We start from the raw sequence: 21,681 nt of genomic DNA on the forward strand, positions 1-21,681 counted from the left end.
GGAGCCCTTAGGAGACTTGCCCTGTGTGTTCCCTGCTGGCAGAGTGGGCAACGCTGGTTGGAGGGCAGCCACTAAAGCTTGTGCCTGAAGTGCAGCCCTTCTTTTCTCCTTGTCTAGCTCTGCGGCCTCAGCTGCTGCTTCTCTGGAGTTAAAAACTTTGAAGGCTAATTTTACTAAGTACTGGGAAATAAAATAGGAGGCTAGGACAGCTGCCCCAGCTGGGGAGGTGGGGTCTAGCTGGGTAAATTGGCTAGTGCCTCTGTAAGACAATTTAGGAAGGAAGCCGGGTTCTCATCTGGGTATTGGATAATTTCCCTTAATTTATCAAAATTTACCACTTTGTTAGAGGCTGCCTGCATACCGGCCAAGAGACATTGAATCATAATGTCCCTTCTACGGCGGCCAGGCTGCTGTGGTTGGTAGTCCCAATCTGGTTCTATGGACAGGACAGCCATCTCTCCTAACAGGACGGTGGCGTCAGTTAAATGCCATTGATCCGCATGTTACCTGGCGGCTGCAAGAATACACTCTCTTTCCTCTTGGTTAAGGGAGCAGGACAAAATGACCTGTAAGTCATGCTAGGTTAGATCATATGCCTGACATAGGTATTGAAACTCCTTGGAATATAGGGTGGGGTTAGCAGAGAAATCGCCGAGCCGTTTTGCAATCTTGGAAAGATCTGCTAAGAAAAAAGGGACATGGACTCTAACTAGTCCTTGGGCTCCAGCGACCTCTTGGAGGGGGGCCAGTAGATTGGTAGGGGAGACAGTGTTAGGTTGGTTAGTAGAAGGCTGATTTGTAAGGTTTGGTATAGTAGTCTTTGAATGGGTATGGGCTGCAATGGGAGAGGTGAGAGGAGTGATTGCTGAGGGACGAGTGTCGAGAGGGGCGGTGGGAAGTGCATAGGGAGGGATAAGGGGAGTGGCTGAGGGAGGGGCGTCGGGAGGGGCGGTGGGAGGTCCATAGGGAGGGGAGGGGTTGGAAGGTCAGGAGGGAGGTCGCCCGCCCTTGGCCCCATCTGAAATGGAGGTGGAGTCCTCCTCAGTTGCTGAGGTGGGGGCCGAGGGCTGGGTTTTTGCTAACAAGACCTGGGCCATTGAACATTGGGCACATAGGTCCGGGCGAGAGCGCAAGTCCTAAAAGCCTTGGACATAATTGATTTCTGACCACTTTCCTAGCCTTTGGCAGAAATTAGACAAATCAAGTAAAACATTATAGTCAAGGGTTCCTTCTGGTGGCCATTGAGACTGATTATCTAACTTGTATTGTGGCCATGCCACCGTGGAGAGGAAAATTAGTCGCTTTCGTTTAAGATCTTGTTCTAATTGTAAAGTTTTGAGATTGGTTAGAAGACACCCTAAAGGGGTGTCTCTAGGTATTTTGGATTGGGGATTTCCCATTGCCTTCCTCTCTCCTATAGGTGGAAACCAAACTCTATCTGGCTACGAAGCGTCCTTTGGAGCCACTAGAGATCAGGGGGTTCCTGGAGCTGGAATGGAGATTACCTCCCGGCGGACGTCTCTGTCCTGGATGTGTCTCACAAGGACTAGAATGGAGTTCCTTTGGGCAGACGTCTCTACCTTTGGGAACTTCCTCATGGGTCACCTGGTGACCAAAAGCCTTGGGCCTGCGCAGGACTTCTGGCCAAGGAGTATGAGAGGGAGGCAAGAGGTACTCACCCCTAGGAGACTTGGAGGTGTGGAAGGTAGTGTCTGGGTCCTGGTCCGTCCACGGCATGGAAGGAGGAGGCTCCTCGGACCTTGGGGGGCCCTGAGGAGGGGTCTCCTCCTGGGTTTCGGCACCACCTGTCTTAATTTAATTTAATGTAACTTAATTTAGGAGAGCTAAGTAATTAAACATGAGGCCAAAGTACATAAGAAAGCAGCAGCCCTTTATTACAAATATGCACACACTCTCGGGCGAGGTTCTCTGGTCCTCAGGTATGGGGCCAGGGAAGTCGCCTTGGAGCTCCTTGGTGAGGTTCTCTGGTGCACGAATGCGGGGGCTGAAGAAGTCACGTGGGCTCCTGCCGGGGTGGGACTTTTATGCATTGGTACTGGAAGGGGGAGGGCAGTGGGCGGGATAAGGGCGTGATAGGGGCGTCTCCATAGGTGTGTCCGGGTAAGTTTCAGTTTCCTCAGATTGAGGTCACGTGGCGCATGCTCAGTTGATCTGCATTTTCCCCGGGGGCAGGCTGCATTTTCCCACACGCAGGTAAGTTGGTGATGAAGAACCCGGAAACAATAGGTACTGCTCCATCTTGTTCACCTTCCTCCATTTTGTCCCTTCTCCCTCACCTAAACAGTATGGTGGCACGTGCCTGTAATCCCATCTACTTGGGAGGCTGAGGCAGGAGAATCGCTTGAACCTGGTGTCAGGCCTCTGAGCCCAAGCTAAGCCATCATATCCCCAGTGACCTGCACGTATATATCCAGATGGCCTGAAGCAACTGCAGATCCACAGAAGTGAAAATAGCTTAACTAGGCCGGGCGTGGTGGCTCAAGCCTGTAATCCCAGCACTTTGGGAGGCCGAGACGGGCGGATCACGAGGTCAGGAGATGGAGACCATCCTGGCTAACACGGTGAAACCCCGTCTCTACTAAAAATACAAAAAAACTAGCTGGACGAGGTGGCACGTGCCTGTAGTCCCAGCTACTCGGGAGGCTGAGGCAGGAGAATGGTGTAAACCCGGGAGGCGGAGCTTGCAGTGAGCTGAGATCCTGCCACTGCACTCCAGCCCGGGTGACAGAGCAAGACTCCGTCTCAAAAAAAAAAAAAAAAAGAAAATAGCTTAACTGATGACATTCCACCATTGTGATTTGTTTCTGCCCCACCCTAACTGATCAATGTTCTTTATAATCTCCCCCACCCTTAAGAAGTTTCTTTGTAATTCTCCCCACCCTTGATAATGTACTTTGTAAGATCCATCCCCTGCCCCCAAAACATTGCTCCTAACTCCACCGCCTATCCCAAAACCTGTAAGAACTCGTGGTAATCCCACCACCCTTGCTGACTCTCTTTTCGGACTCAGTCCGCCTGCACCGAGGTGAAATAAACAGCCATGTTGCTCACACAAAGCCTGTTTGGTGGTCTCTTTACATAGACACGTGTAACACTTGGATGGCGGAGGTTGCAGTGAGCCAAGGTGGCTCTACTGCACTCCAGCCTGGGCGACAGAGGGAGACTCCATCTCAAAAAAAAAAAGAAAAAAAAAAAGAATTATTAGGTATACAAGGGGATTGGAGTAACAAGGAATTAGAGGAGACAAGAATAGACCAGGCGCAATGGCCTATAATCTGAGCACTTTGGGAGGCTGAGGTAAGGGGATTGCTTGAGCCCAGGAGTTCGAGACCAGCCTTGGAAACATGGCAAGACCCAGTCCCTATCAAAAATACAAAAATTAGTCTCTATCAAAAACACAAAAAATGTGGTGGCACATATCTGTAGTCCTAGCTACTTGGGAGGCTGAGGTGGGAGGATCATCCAAGGTTGAGGCTGTAGTAAGCTGAGATCATACCACCACACTCCAGCCTGGGTGACAGAGCGAGACCCTGTCTTAAACCCCCCACCCCAAAACCCAAGAAGAATAGTAGAGATAAGGAGCAGCTACTATCTTGAGGGCTGAGATAAATAACACCACTCCCACACCCCCCAGGGCTGGGACACAGACCTTAGAGCGCTGAAAATGATTAAGTGATTTTCCAAACTATGGCACTTTGGCATGCTGAATGCCTTAAAAATGGAAGATCTCAGAAATAAGCCTCTCTGGAATTTCCTTATATGACTAGGAAAGCTTCTTTCCAAAACAAATGCAATTGTCCCCACCCAGGCAACATGCAACATGGTGAAACCTTGTCCCTATAAAAAAATGCACTCCACCCAGGGCAACAGAGTGAGACCCTGTCTCAAAAAAAAAAAGAAAAGAAAAAAAGAAATGCAATTGTCTTAAAAACCTCTCTCTAGGAATCTCATCATATAACCAGGAAAGATCAACCAAGAGACTGGGAGTTGTCATTGACTATTGTCTATTCTTCTGAGGACAGCTCCAAGAGATTACCTGACATGGTTCTTATCTGCATAGTAAAGCAATCTTTGTTCTTGTGCAGTTCTGTCTCTTAGCTTCCCAGAGATGAGGGGCAGAACTCATCAAGTCCAAAGCTCATACAGTTTGCCACACAACAGCCAAAGACAAGAGACAAGGAAAGTGATGTTTATTTTGGAGAGCCAGTGAACTGAGAACATGGGGGAGTAATGTCCTAAGAACCATTTTAAGTTAATACGAATTTCAGGCTCCTTTTGTGTTAGGGAGAGGGTGAAGAGGGAGCAGGTTGAAGTCATGGGTTGTCCAATGGGCAACAGTGAGGGCCCGAGGGGGTTGTGAAACTTCTTTGTCCTTGATTGGGTCACAATGCTCCTATAAATCTTTTTTTGTTTGTTTTTGAGACAGAGTTTCACTCTGCTGCCCAGGCTGGAGTGCAGTAGAGAGATCTCAGCTCACCGGAACCTCCGCTTCCTGGGCTCAAGTGATTCTCCTGCCTCAGCCTCCCGAGTAGCTGGAATTACAGGCGTGCACCACCACGCCTAGCTAATTTTTGTGTTTTTAGTAGAGACGGTGTTTCACCATGTTGGCCAGGCTGATCTCGAACTCAAGTGATCCGCCTGCTTCAGCCTCCCAAAGGTGCTGGGATTATAGGCGTGAGCCATCGCGCCTGGCTGCTGATGATCTTAAGATTTTGTCTTCGGCAAAGGAGGAATGCTTATAGGGCCCAGCTCCATATTCTCAGAGCAGGAAGGGAGAAGTGAATGTGGAGGTACGAGACAATACACTGACAAATGGTACAATATCCAATACTTAAAAAAAATCAGTTGAGGCGGGGCGCGGTGGCTCACGTCTGTAATCCCAGCACTCTGGGAGGCCGAGGTGGGCGGATCACGAGGTCAGGGTTTGAGACCAGACTGGCCAACACAGAGAAACCCCGTCTGTACTAAAAATACAAAAAAAATTAGCCGGGCATTGTGGCAGGCACCTGTAATCCCAGCTACTCGGGAGGCTGAGGCAGGAGAATCGCTTGAACCCGGGAGGCAGAGGTTGCAGTGAGCCGAGATCTCACCACTGCACTCCAGCCTGGGTGACAGAGTGAAACTCTGTCTCAAAAAATTAAAAAAGAAAAAAAATCAAAAGGAAACGAATCAAACGGAAAAAAAATCAAAGGGAACGAATACTGGTTCCCTTTGTTAACAGTTTACATTCTAGCTGTGCTACAAAGTTCTTACTGGCAGATGGGTTTAGTGGCAAAATAGCAGACCTGCTGGTGACTCCAATTTGCAGTGTGCTTTTGGGCGAATCACCTCATTCCCCGGACGTCATCTGGAAAATGTGGAAATTATACCAGATGACTGACAAGGTTCTACGATTTTATTCTGATAGGGTCTGCACATCCTTGTAGTTGCATTTGTATTTTCCAAATGTGTTTGTCTAAGGCAGGCAGACTTTAGAACAGAGAAGTATTAGAAAACGGATTCCCTGTGGTCCAGGGAATAAAGTGGGACACAAGAAAAAGGAAAACCGCACCGCACCCAGACTCTCGGCGGGACGCCCCGCCCCTCGAGAGAGGCGGCCTCCTTGCGCCCCTCCTTCGCCATCTGCCGGCAGCGTCCCCTCCCGTCGGTCCCCGTCCCCCGTCCCCTTTTCAGAGACCTAAGCTCCGCCTCCCTGGACGCGAGGGAGGTTCGGAAGTCGGCCGCCGTAAAGATGGCGGCAAATTGAAAAAGTTGGAGCTGTTCCCGCGCGCGCTCCCGCGCGCGCTGAGTGGGCGGGGCGAACTGGGGGCTGGACAGGTGCGTTCTCGCGACCATGCAGAGGCGAGGTTGGGGTAGGAGCGTTTACAGCTGTCCTAAAGGACGCGGGGCAGGCTGGGGGTGGGGCAAGGCAGGCGCGTTCTCGGCCGTCCTGAAGCGGCAGGATCTTCAGCCTGTGGGCGGTGCTCTCGCCGTCAGCTGGGCCAACGGGCCCTGTTCTCCCTGAAGGGGCGGGGTCTGATCGCCGCGGGTCCCATTCCCTTGGGCCTGAAAGTGCGGATGAGCGCCAACCGTGGGCGGGGCCTGCGCTGGGGAGGGTGGGGCATGGGCGGGGCGGGGGGAGTCGGCTCTCTCGGGCCCGGAAGTGCGGGTGCGGGGCGCGGCCGGGGCGGAGACTTCGGGCCCGGCTGGCGGGCGGTGCCGGGAGCGCGGGGGCTGCGGGCCCGGGACGAGCATGTAGCGGCCGCTGGCGGCGGGGCTCCCGGGGCGGGCCGGGCGGGCCGCGGGAGCCGCACGCGGCGATATGGAAGAGGAGGGCAAGAAGGGCAAGAAGGTGAGCGTGCGCGGGGGCGTCCTGCTGCTGTGGTCGGCAGGCGGCTGGGTTGGGGGGCCAGGATGGGGTGGGCGGGTGTTCCTTGGGGCCCGGGCGGGGGTAGTGAGCCCGCTGGCTGGGCGGGGCAGGGCGAGACCCCGGACAATGGTCAGGTGGGCTTTCGCGGCCGGGCGGACAGGAAGCGCCGCGCCTTTCCTCCGGCCCGGGCAGCGGCTCGCCCCGACCTCGGCCCCAGACGGCCTTCCCTGCGCGTCGGGACCTGGGGCTGCAGAGGAAGTGGGCCCGGCGAGGGGCCAGAAAGCTGTCCAGGGCTGGAACTGGAGCCAGTGGGCTGTGTGGTTAACGTGGAGACGTTTGCTGCTCACTGGACTTCGTTTTTGGATATCCAGTAAAATCGAGGGTAGCCTTCACCTTATGGCCAGCTCACTCGTCCACTATCAGTCAGATTTAAAACCATTGATTGATTTTAGTGACGCTACATTTGGCAGTGGGATTTAGGGCATAGTTCAATGTTTAGGACACAGTTTAGGACATAGTTCAGGACGTAGTTCATAGTCAAACCCCAGTTTATTTAGTTTTACAAAATGTGTCTTTAATTACAGTGAAGGGGTATAGTAGTCGATAAAGAAACATTTTAAGACTGGAAAAACGATGTGGATTGAGCTGCCATTAAAGTGGAAAATTGATTTTAATAAAATGTATCTTTTTCAAATAAATACTTTATAATCTTCACGTCTTGGCTATCATTTTCTTTTTGATGTGTGTGCGCGCACTTTTATCCACAAGTTTAAAGCAGACCTCGATAAGTCCTGACTATGATTTTACTACCCTGTACTCTGCAGGGCAGTGTCCTTTAATTGACAGCTGCTCACCGCCTTGTTTGACAGAGTGCCCCATTTAAAAGTCCTGTATGAAATAGAATGTAGCAAGGTGGCCTTCAGGGAGTCCTGTGGTGCTGGTTCTCTACTTTCTCAACTCATTGTTTCATGTTAGCACCATGCATGTCTAATTTAGGTGCGATATAATTTGCGGTTACCTGCAAAGATGTTTTAAGGCTGGAAAATAGCTCAAGATAGTGATTCAGCCTGCAGGGGTTATACTGGAGATGGGTGCTGCGCACAGAAGAGGGAGGAGCCAAGCAGTGTAAAAGGAGTCAGCTGGAAAGGAGAGGTGCTCACCTGGTGACTGCTTAGCAGGGACCATCATGCCCGAGTGTGGATGATGGTGAGCTTTGCGGAAAGTAAGCCATCCTATCTGTGGAATGCCGGGATCCGAGAGCGCGCTGAGGACTGATGACCTCATTGTGCGACACTTAAAGGAGTACCTGGCTCATCTACCTGTGTGTGATAGGCACGGATGGAATTGAGTGATTTTTTTTTCTAGAGCTGTCTTTCAGCTTTGATAGAAACATGAAACATCCAGCAATAGGGAGAAAGAGAAGCAGTAAGACTGTTGAGTTTTTGGGATATAAATGAAAAAACAGTAAAATTATTAAGAATTTTCCAGTTGGGTAATGAAAAAATTTAGGCATAAACAAGGTTGATTATTAATTGCATTGTCTCACTAGAGGAGATAATCAATTGTTATGTAGTTGCTTAAGCCAAGGGTTTTGTATTTTTTCTGTATTCTGCCACTTGTCTTAGCTTGTTTCCTGTAGACAAGCCAGACAAGGAGCTTTGGGGCATGAATTCTTCTCCAGGCTGTGACTTAACACACTTTACCTCGTGTACTCTGCCAGTTGCAAGCTGGCAGAACCTTCCTGTTCAGCTCCCACATTCAATGTGAGATCACCTCCAGTTTAATAACTTCGGTAGTTAAATCATTCTCGTTAAAGTAAATTGCATTGCTCTAAACTTATACACAAATTCAGGCATAAGTAGCAGAAGTACTGACAATAGTTTTATGAAAGTACATTTTGGACATTTAAGTTCTTCTAAGTTAGCTCCTTCAAAAAATGTAGAATTAGGCTGGGTACGGTAGCTATGCCTGTTATCCAGCACTTTGGGAAGCCGAGGCAGGATCACTTTAGCTCAGGAGTTCGAGACCAGCCTGGGCAACATGGCAAAACCCCGTCTATACAAAAAATACAGAAATTAGCCAGGTGCAGCAGTGCTCGCCTATAGTCTCAGCTACTTGGAAGGCTGAGGCAGGAGGATCACCTGAGCCCAGGTGGGCCTTTTCTTTTTTTTTCCTTTTTAGTCTCAGACACTTGTCTTAGTGTCTTGCCAAGCAGTGATTCAGGCTTGTTCTACCTCGGCCCATTTTCCTCAGGACGCAGGAATCAGTGAGTTGGCAGAGAACTGATGGACTGAAGTGAGTCTCATGGGAACTTGGCCCCAGTGTGGCACTGCCCTTTCTCAAGCCACCTCAGCACATGTGGTTATGATGACTGTACACCTGGGTTTCCTCAAGTGGGCCATGGTTCATTTAACAAATGTCTGTTGAGCCCCTCTTGTGCCCCATGAAACTCACTGGGTGATGGGAACGCAGGAGGAGCTTGTGGCCCTGAGGAGCTGATGGGGAGATGGATCACTCATGGGTCCATCTGAAGGAATGAGTGCATTGACAGAAAAGTGCTCTGGCCACTAAAGGTGTGGGGCCTGGGGAGTCGAAGTGATGACTTGGGGCTGCTCTTCTGTCTTGATGTCTACAGAGTAGTACTTTTTAGCCTACAAGTTCTGTTATGGGGTTTGGAGAATAAGGCTCCTACCTACAGTATGGACTCATGTTCTGTGCATTGTGGCACTACTCTGTAATTTCTTTATTTATTTTTTTTTTGAGATGGAGTTTTGCCCTTGTCACCCAGGCTGGAGTGCATTGGCGCCATCTCGGCTCACTGCAACCTCCGTCTCCCAGGTTCAAGTGATTCTCTTGCCTCAGCCTCCCGTGTAGCTGGGATTACAGGCATGTGCCACCATGTCCAGCTAATTTTTGTAATTTTAGTAGAGACGGGGTTTCTCCATGTTGGTCAGGCTGGTCTGAAACTCCCCACCTCAGGTAATCCACCCACCTCAGCCTCCCAAAGTGCTGGGTGGCATGAGCCACTGCACCCGACAGTAATTCCTTTTTATTAGAAACTTGGATACACATAAGTTGAGTTATGTGGATTTTTATACTCAGATCACAGCCCAAAAAAGCTGTCTTGTCAGGGCTGGGTGTAGGTAATCCTAACACTTTGGGAGGCCGAGGCAGGCGGGTCACTTGACACCAGGAGTTTGAGACCAGCCTGGCCAACATGGTGAAACCCTGTCTCTACTAAAAATACGAAAATTAGCTAGGCGTGGTGGCATGTGCCTATAATCCCAGTTACTCAGGAGGCTGAGGCAGGAGAATTGCTTGAGCCTGGGAGGTGGAGGTTGCAGTGAGCTAAGATCATGCCACTGCACTCCAGCCTGGGCAACAGAGTGAGACTCCGTCTCCAAAAACAAACAAACAAACAAACAAAAAACCATCCTGTGGCCTTAACCTTGTTGTGGGTCTCAGCTTCTCTGCTGCCTCTGGTCTTTGGTTGCCCCACCAGGAGGTGGCTGTGATTTCAAACTGAACACAGTTAAATATTTTTACATTGATCTAATTTATTTGCATTGTTTAAGGTAGAAAAAGTTTATAGGCTGAGTGCAGTGGCTATGCCTGTAATCCCAGCACTTTGGGAGGCTGAGGTGGGACGATTGCTTAAGCCCAGGAGTTTGAGATCAGCCTGGACTACTTAGTGAGACCCTATCTCTACAAAAAATAAGAAAACCAGCTGAGCGTGGTGTTGCATGCCTGTAGTTCCAGCTACTTGAGATGCTGAGAAGGGAAGATCGCTTGAGCCGTGGAGGTCAAGGCTGCAGTGAGCTGTGATTGTGCCACCACCTGAGTGACAGCAAGACCCTGTCTCAAGAAAAAAAAAAAAATTATAAAGTTCCCTAGAAATGTAGGACTAGATATTAAATAATAAGGAATTATTAATTTTGTTTGGTGTGATAATTATATTAAGTTCTGATCTGATAGGCATGTATACTGAGATATTTGTAGGTGAAATAGTATGATTTCTGGGATTTGCTTCACTCAAAATAGAAGAAACAAAGGGGATAGGTGAATGCTTTGGTAGTGGTTATACATTATTCTGTCTGCTTTTATTTTTTTTTTTTTGAGAATTTCCATAATAAAAAGTGGAGAGGAAAAGATCCTCTAGGTTACAGGCTGCTGTAGTCACTGCTGGACCACTCTGTGAGGAACTGAAAGCTTGGATTGGACCAGTACCTTTTAAAATTCGGTCACTGTAGGCACTAGGAAGCCATACCTTCTCCATGCTGACCCGGTGCAGACACAAATGTGTGTGTCTGTATAACTGAAGTGAAAGTTTAAAGGAACCACACTTAAATGCTCTGATTTTTTAATTCTATTTTTTTTCTTTCCATTAAAACTGGTGGTTGGCCGGGTGCAGTGGCTCACGCCAGAAATCCCAGCACTTTGGGAGGTTGAGATGGGTGGATCAGCTGAGGTCAGGAGTCTGAGACCAGCCATGGTGAAACCCCATCTCTACTAAAAATGCAAAAATTAGCTGAGCATGGTGGCGAGACCTGTAATCCTAGTGAGACCGAGGCAGGAGAATTGCTTGAACTTGGGAGGTGGAGGTTGCAGTGAGCTCAGATTGCGCCATTGCACTCCAGCCTGAGTGACAAGAGTAAGACTCTGTCTTTAAAAAAAAAAAAAAAAAAGCTTGTGGTCGTGACCCACTAAACCTATAACTGTCACAAGCCATACTTGGGTTCAGAAGGTGAATTGGGGCTGCTATATTTTGTTTTATCTTTCCTTTTGGGTAGCTATCACAGTGATTCTTGGATGGCAACTTGGTAACTCAGGGTCAGGAGGCTGGAGAACCAGGCAGGAGGTGCTCAGCAGAGAACCTAAGGCAGCCAGTAGATGAGGCCAGAATGATCGGCATCATAAGGCTGGTTACTCTTCTGTCTTGAAGAGTTACCATTTACATAGTATATATTTATTAATTTTTAATATATAGTCAGATTCTGTCATAGTTTAGATTGAGAAAGCACATCAGAACCTTCCAGGGCTGCTCTGAGCATTCTTTCAGAGGAAGATAGTATAAAGCAAAACATTTCTCTTAGCAATATTATTGCAGTGAAGGGCTTCCTTGCAGATGAGAAGGGCATCTGCAGTCTGCCCCGCTGGGACGCTTAGTCTTGATCTTCCAGTTTCTTCATTTACGTCAGCAGTGCCCACTCCTTGTTGTCACTTTGCAGTGTAAGTAAATGGTCATGATTAAGTCCTATAAATCTAACTATTGAGCATTTTATATCATCCTCTATTTACTTGGTGGTTTATGTGGTGGCAATACAAGTTTTTAATGAGATAACTTGATCCTGCCTTGCCTATTATGTGCTTAGTGCACTGAGAAGAGGGTTAGGGACATTGCACTTTGGAAAGTAGGTCACTTACACCTAAAATTAGAGAGTAAGGGCAGACCTAGGGTGTCAGAAGAGACATGGGGCAGGCAGCAGCCACTTCCAGACAGATTGGGACTGGCTCTGTGTCCTGCAGTTCAGAAGCAGAGATGAGGTGGAGAGGGCCCCCCAGTCCTGGGAGGTCCTTGGGCTGGGGAGTTGGGTGTTGGTTCTGTATGCACTTGAAGCCACTGGAGGTGTTCCACATCATGCATTCACTTGTTCATTAAACTACTGTTTATTAGCACCAACGGTGTCAGGCACAGATGCTGGAGACTGAAATGTATACGGTAAGCCTGTGGCCGCAGAGTGGGAAGTGGAGCCTGGGGATAGATGGTGGAAGCAGGCTTTGGTAAGAGTGATCAGGAAAACCTTTATGAAAACTTTAAAAGCAAATGTAAAGAAAAAAATCATGTAATAAAGTGCCCTGGGCCCCTGTGTGGGCAGTTTCATGTGCACCTTCTCCTCATCCTTGCCTCCTTCCTGTGTGGGCTGAATAGTGTCCCCTCAGAGTCATGTGCTGAAGCCCCTACCTCCAGGACCTCAGGATGTGACTGTATTTGAAGATGGAGTCTTTTTTTTTTTTTTTTTGAGACGGAGTCTTGCTCTGTTGCCCAGGCTGGAGTGCAGTGTCGTGATCTCGGCTCACTGCAAGCTCCGCCTCCCGGGTTCACGCCATTCTCCTGCCTCAGCCTCCCAAGTAGCTGGGACTACAGGCTCCCGCCACCACACCCGGCTCATTTTTTTGTATTTTTAGTAGAGATGGGGTTTCACCATATTAGCCAGGGTGGTCTCGATCTCCTGACCCCTTGATCAGCCTGCCTTGGCCTCCCAAAGTGCTGGGATTACAGGCTTAAGCCACCACGCCTGGCCTGAAGATGGAGTCTTTAAGGAGGTGATTGAGGTAAAATGAGGTAATTGCGCCCTAATCCAATCTGATGTATGTCATTATAAGAAGATGTTAGGACACAGAGATAGAGAAATGGTCATTTGAGGACTCATGGAGAAGGCAGCCATCTGCAAGCCAAGGAGAGACCTCAGGAGAAACCACCCTGCATTTACCTTGATCTTGGACTTTCAGCATCTAGACTGTAAGAGAGTAAGTTTCTATTATTGAAGCCACTCAAGTCTGTAATACTTAGTCCTGGCAGCCCAAGAAGGCTAATGCATCAGGTGATTTTGAAGCAAACCCTAGAGTTCAGTTTGTAGATAGAAGTGCAATAGTAACTCATCAAGACAGAAGAGTAACAAGCCTTATGTTGCTGGTCATTCTGGCCTCATCTGCTGGCTGCCTTAGGGTCTCGGGTGAGTTCTGAGGACCAAGTCTACACTGTCAACATGGCCACAGAAGAGCTGCTCAGAGTGACAGGACAACCCTCACCGTGCTGTATGTAAACCATGAATCACAGCACACTCTTTGTGGTTGGGAGAACATCTATGGTGTTTTGGGAGCTGGCACAGTCAGGGATGTCATTCATTTCACCTGGGACAGGCTTTGTGTTCTGGGATCTGTAGCAGGAGCAGTGAGCCCAGCCATGTCCTCTGCATGCATCGCTGTGTCCTTGTGAACAGTGGATCTTTGTTAGCACACTTTGCACTCCTTGGCTTTCTTATCTCTCAATCAAGAACAGCAACTGCTCTTCAAATGATTCTACAGGTATGAGGGAGTTTACATTTGGATTTGTCAATGGAACCACTAGGGTTTTTTGTTTGTTTTGTAGAAATAGGAAATTTTTTCCTTAGCCTTGTGTTGTGCCAAAAATGTGACTTTTTTTTCTCCCAAGTGTGCCCAAACAATAACAATTTTTTGCTTGGACTATGTTAAGAATTAGGGCATTTGATCATAGGCATTAGTTGTATGTGCAATGAAAGTGATCCCCTTTAATAAGCATAATAGGAACATGGAATTTAGACTTTTGTTTGTAGCTTAGCATGGTGTGTCTTGTAACCCAAGGAGGTTTTTCACTTTTCTGAAAGTGAGAAGACTAGTCAGCCTAAACCCATGGTGTTACCGTTACTCTTTTTTTTTTTTTTTTGAGATGGAGTCTCACTCTGTTGCCCAGGCTGGAGTGCAGTGGCGCGATCTCAGCTCACTGCAAGCTCTGCCTCCTGGGTCCACGCCATTCTCCTGCCTCAGCCTCCTGAGTAGCTGGGACTACAGGTGCCTGCCACCAGGCCCGGCTAACGTTTTGTATTTTTAGTAGAGATGGGGTTTCACCGTGTCAGCCAGGATGGTCTCGATCTCCTGACCTTTTGATCCGCCCGCCTCGGCCTCCCAAAGTGTTGGGATTACAGGTGTGAGCCACCGCGTCCAGCCCGTTGTGTTCCTGTTCTTAGTGAGGAGTGGGAGATACCATTTCACATGTTGTTTTTGTACCTTGGAGAAAAAAAAGAGAGAAGACTTTATTTAAATCTTTATGTCCATTCTGTAGTTTAAAATTCCATGCAGGTTTTTTTTCAGAAAATCAAATTTGCTTCCTGTGTGTTGTCACCATGAGCTCTCTGGTCAGGCTTGGAAACTGAATGTTTCCCTTGTTGGTTTTTGTGGTGGGGTACATGTTTTTTTTTTTTTTTTTTCGAGACAGACTCTTGCTCCACTGCCCACACTGGAATGCAGTGGCGCGATCTCAGCTCACTGCAGCCTCTGCCTCCCGGGTTCAAGCAATTCTCCTGCCTCAGCCTCCCAAGTAGCTGGGACTACAGGCGTGTGCTGTCACGCCCAGCTAATTTTTTTATTTTTGGTAGAGATGGGGTTTCACCATGTTGTCAAGGATGGTCTTGATCTCTTGACCTCATGATCCACTCGCCTCACCCTCCCAAAGTCCTAGCCACTGTGTGCCACTGTGTGCCACTGTGCCTGGCCAAGGGTACATGTTCTTAATGAGATGCCTTGGTCAGGTCTAAGTGTCAGTTATGGTGCATGTTGATTTTCTGTCGGATGTCTGAAGATGCCCTAGGTGTGATCATGTCTAACCGATTTATTGCTGCCATTAGGTATATCACCTTTACATAGCTTTTACTTTTCATGTTCTTGGGTATAGACAATAACCATAGCCCACCTGCCTGTGCACTTCTAATGTCAGGCTGAGTTCAGGTTCTTTTCTAAGGCTCCTCCTCTCACTGTATTGTCTGTCTTCCTTGAAATAGGAGTGTGGAGCCTCCGTGTCTGCTGTTTCCAGCCCATTCTTCCACCCTCAGCGTTTTATTATGAAAAGTTTTGGGCCGGGCGTGGTGCTCACGCCTCTGATCCCAGCACTTTAGGAGGCCAAGGTGGGCGGATCACCTGAGGTCAGAAGTTCAAGACCAACCTGGCCAACATGGCGAAACCCCATCGCTACAAAAATACAAAACTTAACAGGGCATGGTGGTGTGTACCTGTAGTCCCGGCTACTCCAGAGGCTGAGGCGGGAGAATCGCTTGAACCTGGGAGGCGGAGGTTGCTGTGAGTCGAGATTGAGCCGTTGCACTCCAGCCTGGGCGACAGAGGGAGCCTCTGTCTCCAAAAAAAAAAAAAATTTTTTTTTTTTGAGTACACCAAAGTTGAAAGAATTTTGCAGTGAATACTTTCACACCCACCACCTAGATTCTGCCACTAACGTTGGCTATACTTGTTTTTTTTTTTTTTTTTTTGAGATGGAGTCTCACTCTGTCACCTAGGCTGGAGTGCAGTGGTGTGATCTTGGCTCACTGCAACCTCCGCCTCCTTTGTTCAAGCGATTCTCCTGCCTCAGCCTCCCCAGCGGCTGGGATTACAGGCATGTGCCACCACACCTGGCTAATTTTTTGTATTTAGTAGAGACAGGGTTTCACCATGTCGGTGGAGCTGGTCTGGAACTCCTGACCTCAGATGATCCGCCCACCTCGTCCTCCCAAAGTGCTGGGATTACACACATGAGCCACCCCGCCCGGACTGGCTATATTGCTTTATCCCATATCTAGCATCTGTTCATCACTGTACCTACCCATCAACTCATTTTATTTTTCTGATGCATTCCTCAATAAATTGCAGACATTGTTTCACTTTGATCTAAATACATTAGCATGCATGTCATTAACTAGGGTTCAATATTTGCTTACAGTTTTCTTTTGATGTAAAATTATGTAACAATGAAATACACCCTTTTTTTTAAAAACAGGGCCTGACAGGCTGGAGTGTGGTGGTGCAATCACGGCACACTGCAGCCTTGACTTCCCAGACTCAAGTGATCCTCCCGCCCCAGCCTCCTGTGTAGCTAGGACTAAATGGGTTTGTCATCATGTCCAGCTAATTTTTCTATTTTTTGTAGAGACGAGGTCTCACTGTGTTGCCCAGGCTGGTCTTGAATTCCTGGGCTTAAGCAATCCTTCTGTCTCGACCTGCCAAAGTGTTGGTATTACAGGCGTGAGCCACCGCGCCTGGCCAAATATACGCAACTCCAGTGAATATTAGCTAAATTTTGACAAATGCATACTCCTACATAACTGAAACCCCTACTAGGAAATAAAACATTACCTACCATCACTGAGAAAATTCCTTTATGCTCCTTAGCAAGTCCTTACCACAAGGTACTACTGTTCTGATTTTTTTCCACCATACGTTAGTTTCGTTCGTTCTAAAACTTCATACAGATGGATTCATACAGTATACATTCTGTTGTGCAAGGATCACTGTACTCAGCATAATGTTTTTGAGATTTATCCATATATTGATGCATGTTTCAGTTGCTGAGTAATATTTTGTTGTATGTTTATGCTGTGATTTGTTTATTCATTTGTTGGAGATTTAGTTTCTTTCTAGTTTGTGTTTGTGTGTGTGTGTGTATATATATATATATATGTATATAATTTTTTTTTTTTTTTTTTTGAGACTGAGTTTTGCTCTTGTCGCCCAGACTGGAATGCAATGGTGTGATCTCGGCTCACTGCAACCTCTGCTTCCTGGGTTCAAGCGATTCTTCTGCCTCAGCCTCCCGAGTAGCTGGGATTATAGGCACTCGCCACCATGCCTGGCTAATTTTTGTATTTTTAGTAGAGATGGGGTTTCACCACGTTGGCCAGGCTGGTCTCGAACCCCTGACCTCAGGTGATACACCTGCTGCGGCCTCCCAGTCTACTTTGTATTTTGAAAAAGCTGCTGTGAACATTTGTGAATGAGTCATTATGTGAACATGTTTTCATTTTTTTTGGGTAAATACCTAATAATGGAATTGCTGAATTTTGTGGGAACTATATGTTTAACTTTATAAGACACTGCCAAACTTTCTGCTAAATTTTTGTCTACTAATTCTTTGTTTTTTTCTCTTTCCAGAGACAGGGTCTCATTCTGTAACCCAGGCTGGAGTGTAGTGGTGCAATCAGAGCTCAATATAACCTCAAACTCCTGGTTCAAGCAGTTCTCATGCCTCAGCCTCCCAAGTAGTTAGGACTATAGGTGTGTGCCACTATGCCCAGCTAAATTTTTTCTTTTTTTTCTTTTTTTTTTTTTTTTTTTGAGATGGAGTCTCACTCTTATTGCCCAGGTTGGAGTGCAATGGTGCGATCTCAGCTCACTGCAACCTCTGCCTCCCAAGTTCTAGTGATTCTCATGCCTCAGCCTCCCCGGTAGCTGGGATTACAGGCACCCACCACCACACCTGGCTAATTTTTGTATTTTTAGTAGAGATGGGGTTTCACCATGTTGGCTGGGCTGCTCTCGAACTCCTGACCTCAGGTGGTCCAGCCGCCTCGGCCTCCCAAAGTGCTGGGATTATAAGCATGATCTACTGCACCCAGCCCAGCTAATTTTAAAAAATTTTTATTTTTATTTTTTATTTTATAATGGTTTATTTATTTATTTACTGAGATAGAATCTCAGTCTGTTGCCCAGGCTGGGGTGCAGTGGCGTGATCTTGGCTCACTGCAACCTCTGCCTCCCAGTTTCAATCAATTCTCCTACCTCAGCCTCCCAAGTAGCTGAGGTTACTGGTGCCCACCACTATGCCCGGCTAATTTTTGTATTTTTAGTAGAGATGAGGTTTCAACATGTTGGCCAGGCTGATCTCTAAATTCTTGATCTCAGGTGATCTGCCTGCCTCGGCCTCTCAAAGTGCTGGGATTATAGGTGTGAACCATTGCGCCCTGCCCTGGCTAACTTTTTTTTTTTTTTTTTTTTTTTTGAGACGGAGTCTCGCTCTGCTGCCCAGGCTGGAGTGCAGTGGCCAGATCTCAGCTCATTGCAAGCTCCGCCTCCCAGGTTTACGCCATTCTCCTGCCTCAGCCTCCCAAGTAGCTAGGACTACAGGCACTCGCCACCTTGCCCGGCTAGTTTTTTTGTATTTTTTAGTAGAGACGGGATTTCACCATGTTAGCCAGGATGGTCTCGATCTCCTGACCTCGTGATCCGCCCGTCTCGGCCTCCCAAAGTGCTAGGATTACAGGCTTGAGCCACCGCGCCCGGCTCTGGCTAACTTTTTAAAAAGTTTTTATAGAGTATCAGTAGTTTAGTATGTTGTCCAGGGTGGTCTTGAACACCTGGCCTAAAGCCACCTTGGCCTCCCAAAGTGCTAGGATTATAGGCATGATCGACTGCATCCAGCTATTTCTGTCAGTTATTGAGAGAGGGGGTGTTAAGTTCTCTAGTTATTATTTTGGATTTGTTTTTCCCTTTAGTTAGTTTTGGCTTCATGTATTTTGAAGCTCTGTTGTTAAATACATACACAGTTAGAATCATAATGTCTTTTTTTTTTTTTTTTTTTTTGAGACGAGGTCTCTCTCTTGCCCAGGCTGCAGTGTAGTGGTGTGATCTTGGCTCACTTCTACCTCCACCTCCTGGGTTCAAGTGATTCTCCTGTCTCAGCCTTCTGAGTAGCTGGAATTATAGGCATGCGCCACCATACTCGGCTAATTTTTGTATTTTTAGTCGAGATGGGGTTTTAGCCAAGGTTGAACTTCTGACCTCAGGTGATCCACCGCCTCGGCCTCCCAAAGTTCTGGGATTACAGGCATGAGCCACCGCTCCCAGCCCATAATGTCTTGTTGAAATAAATCTTTTTCATTATGAAATGACCATCTTTATTTCTAGTAAGACTTCTTGTCCCAATCTCTTGTCTGATATTAATATAGCCACACTGTGTTCTTTTTTTGCTTTAGGGACTTTAGCAACTGCCAAAGAGTCTCGTTCTGTCACTGAGGCTGGAGAGCAGTAGTATGATCATAACTCACTGCAGCCTTGAACTCCTGAGCTCAAGTGATCTTCCGCCTCAGCCTCCCAGGTAGCTGGGAGTACAGGTGCGCGCCACCATGCCTGGCTAATTTTTTTTTTTTTTATAGAGATGGTGTCTCACTATGTTGCCCAGATGGTCTCAAACTCCTGGCCTCAGTGATCCTCCTCAGCCTCCCGAGAAGCTGGGGTTATAGGCTTGAGCCAGCCATGCCTGGCTACCCCACTTTCTTAGGCCGCATGTTTGCATGGTGTGTCTTTCAACATGTCTGGAGTTTTAAACTACATGCTTTATAAAGGGCATTTTGTTATAGCTTGCTTTTTTATCTAGTCTGATAGTTTCTGCCTTTTAATTTTGAAGTTTACATAATTGATGTCATTATGTTTAAGTCTATCATTTTGCTATTTGTTTTCTCTTTCCCTTTGTGCTTTCTTCCTTTGTTTCTCCATTTTGATTGAGTATTTTTTTTTGAGACGGAGTCTCGCTCTGTGGCCCAGGCTGGAGTGCAGTGGCTGGATCTTAGAGGCTCACTACAAGCTCCGCCTCCTGGGTTTATGCCATTCTCCTGCCTCAGCCCGCCACCTCGCCCGGCTAGTTTTTTGTATTTTTTAGTAGAGACAGGGTTTCACCATGTTAGCCAGGATGGTCTCGATCTCCTCACCTCGTGATCCGCCCGTCTCGGCCTCCCAAAGTGCTGGGATTACAGGCTTGAGCCACCGCGCCCGGCCTTGATTGAGTATTTTTAACTCTGCTCTATTGCTACTGGCTTTTTTGCTATAACTCCTCTAGATATTGCTATATGTATCCATGTCTTGTCACAGATTACCATCCATTAATGTTATATCATTTCTTTCTTGTACAGTGTAAGAACCTATTGGCAGTATCGTTCCATTTGTACTCCCTCCTGTTATTTGCACCTTTTTGGCATATATTTTCTTTCTATCCATGTTATAAATCTTACATTAGATTTTTTTTTGCTTTAAACTATTGAATTTTCACCTTTTTATATTGAAATGATTTAAATATATGTAGTAGATATAAAGCATACAGAGTATATACAGAGTACACAGAGCATTCATACACCTTCCACCCAGATCCTTCAAGTGTTAACATTTCTGAACCATTAGGAATAAACTGTAGACATAATGCCCCATGACCCTTTAGCACTTCAACTGTACCTTGCTTGGTACAAGGACACTGTAACCACACCATTCTGACATCATTAAAATCAGGAAATTGACATTCATTTGATTTTGCTAGGTAATTCATGACCCCACCCAGACGCAATTGCTGATTGTTATGATACTTTCTTTATATAGCTCTAGGATCCATAGATTTTATAGATTCGGGATCATGTGTTGCATTTGGTTTGCATGTCTCTTTAGGCTCTTTGAACTGAAATGGTTCCTAGTCTTGTCTTTGATGATTGATATTTTTGAAGATCACAGATCAGTTACTTAGTAGGATGTCTCTCAGTTAGGTCTGTTTTTTTCTCATGACTTTATGTGTTTTTGGTAGGACTACCACAGAGATGATGTATTCTTCCGTTGCATCATAGTAGGGAGAATAATGTCAATTTGTCCCATGTTGGTGATGTTAACTGTGGTTACTTGGTTAAGATAGTGTTGCCGAGTTTCTTCATTTTAAAGGTCTTATTTATTCTTATTTTACTTACAAGACTATAGTCCTCTAATATCCTTATTTATTTTGAAGCTCAAATTGTCCCAAATTCAGCCACTGGGAAGCACTTTAAGCTGGCTCTGGTGTGTTTTATTTGTATTTTTATTATTATTACTTTTCTTGAGATGGTGTCTTACTCTGTTGCCCAGGCTAGAGTACAGTGGTGCAATCTTGGCTCACTGCAACCTCTGCCTCCCAGGTTCAAGCGATTCTTCTGCCTCAGCCTCCCAAGCAGCTGGGATTACAGGCACCCGCCACCACACACAGCTAATTTTTGTATTTTTAGTAGAAACGGGGTTTCACCATGTTGGCCAGGCTGGTCTCGAACCCTGGACCTCATGATCTGCCCACCTCAGCCTCCCAAAGTGCCGGGATTACAGGCATGAGCTACCATGCCCCACCTATTTTAATTTTTAATTACAGTAAAAAAGCAAACACATAACAAAATTTACTGTCTTAACCTTTTTATTTTGGCCATGTTACCCACACTGGTCTTGAACTCCTGGGCTCAAGCTATCCTTCCACCTTGGCCTCCCAAAGTGCTGTAATTACAAGGCTGAGCTACAACTCCTGGCCAGTCTTAACCATTTTTTTTTTTTTTGAGATGGAGTCTTGCTCTATCACCCAGGCTGGAGTGCAATGGCGCCATCTTGGCTCACTACAACCTCCGCCTCCTGGGTTTAAGCCATTCTCCTGCCTCAGCCTCCCCAGTAGTTGGAATTACAGGCATGCGCCACCATGCCTGGCTAATTTTGAATTTTTAGTAGAGACAGGGTTTCGCCTGTTGGTCAGGCTGGTCGTGAACGCCTAACCTCAGATGATCTGCTCATCTCAGCCTCCCAAAGTGCTGGAATTATAGGCGTCAGCCACTGCATCTGGAATAATTTACCTTTGGCCTTGTCAACTTAAAATTCAAGAGATGTACATATTTGGAAAGGATACTTTATTACTTACAAAGAGTTACAATCTATAGGCTGGCCATCCAACAGGCTGGGAAGCATAGCCTTTGGCAGAGCCTGAAAGG

At 47.0% G+C, this 21,681-nt stretch overlaps 1 protein-coding gene across 2 annotated transcripts in view; it reads left to right on the top strand.

The window, feature by feature from the left end:
• The first annotated feature begins 6,176 nt into the window (after positions 1-6,176).
• The window catches only part of CCM2 (CCM2 scaffold protein), a 72,539-nt gene continuing 57,034 nt past the window's right edge, over positions 6,177-21,681 (top strand). The window contains exon 1 of one of the 2 annotated variants that reach the window (XM_023226422.1): positions 6,177-6,352. In XM_023226422.1, the coding sequence (XP_023082190.1) occupies positions 6,323-6,352 (30 nt within the window). In that variant the 5' untranslated portion in view covers positions 6,177-6,322. The remainder of the gene's footprint in view (positions 6,353-21,681) is intronic. The other variant, XM_023226420.2, reaches the window with a different exon arrangement.

The sequence above is a fragment of the Piliocolobus tephrosceles genome, chromosome 8 (assembly GCF_002776525.5).
Source record: "Piliocolobus tephrosceles isolate RC106 chromosome 8, ASM277652v3, whole genome shotgun sequence".
Classification (NCBI taxonomy): Eukaryota; Metazoa; Chordata; class Mammalia; order Primates; family Cercopithecidae; genus Piliocolobus; species Piliocolobus tephrosceles.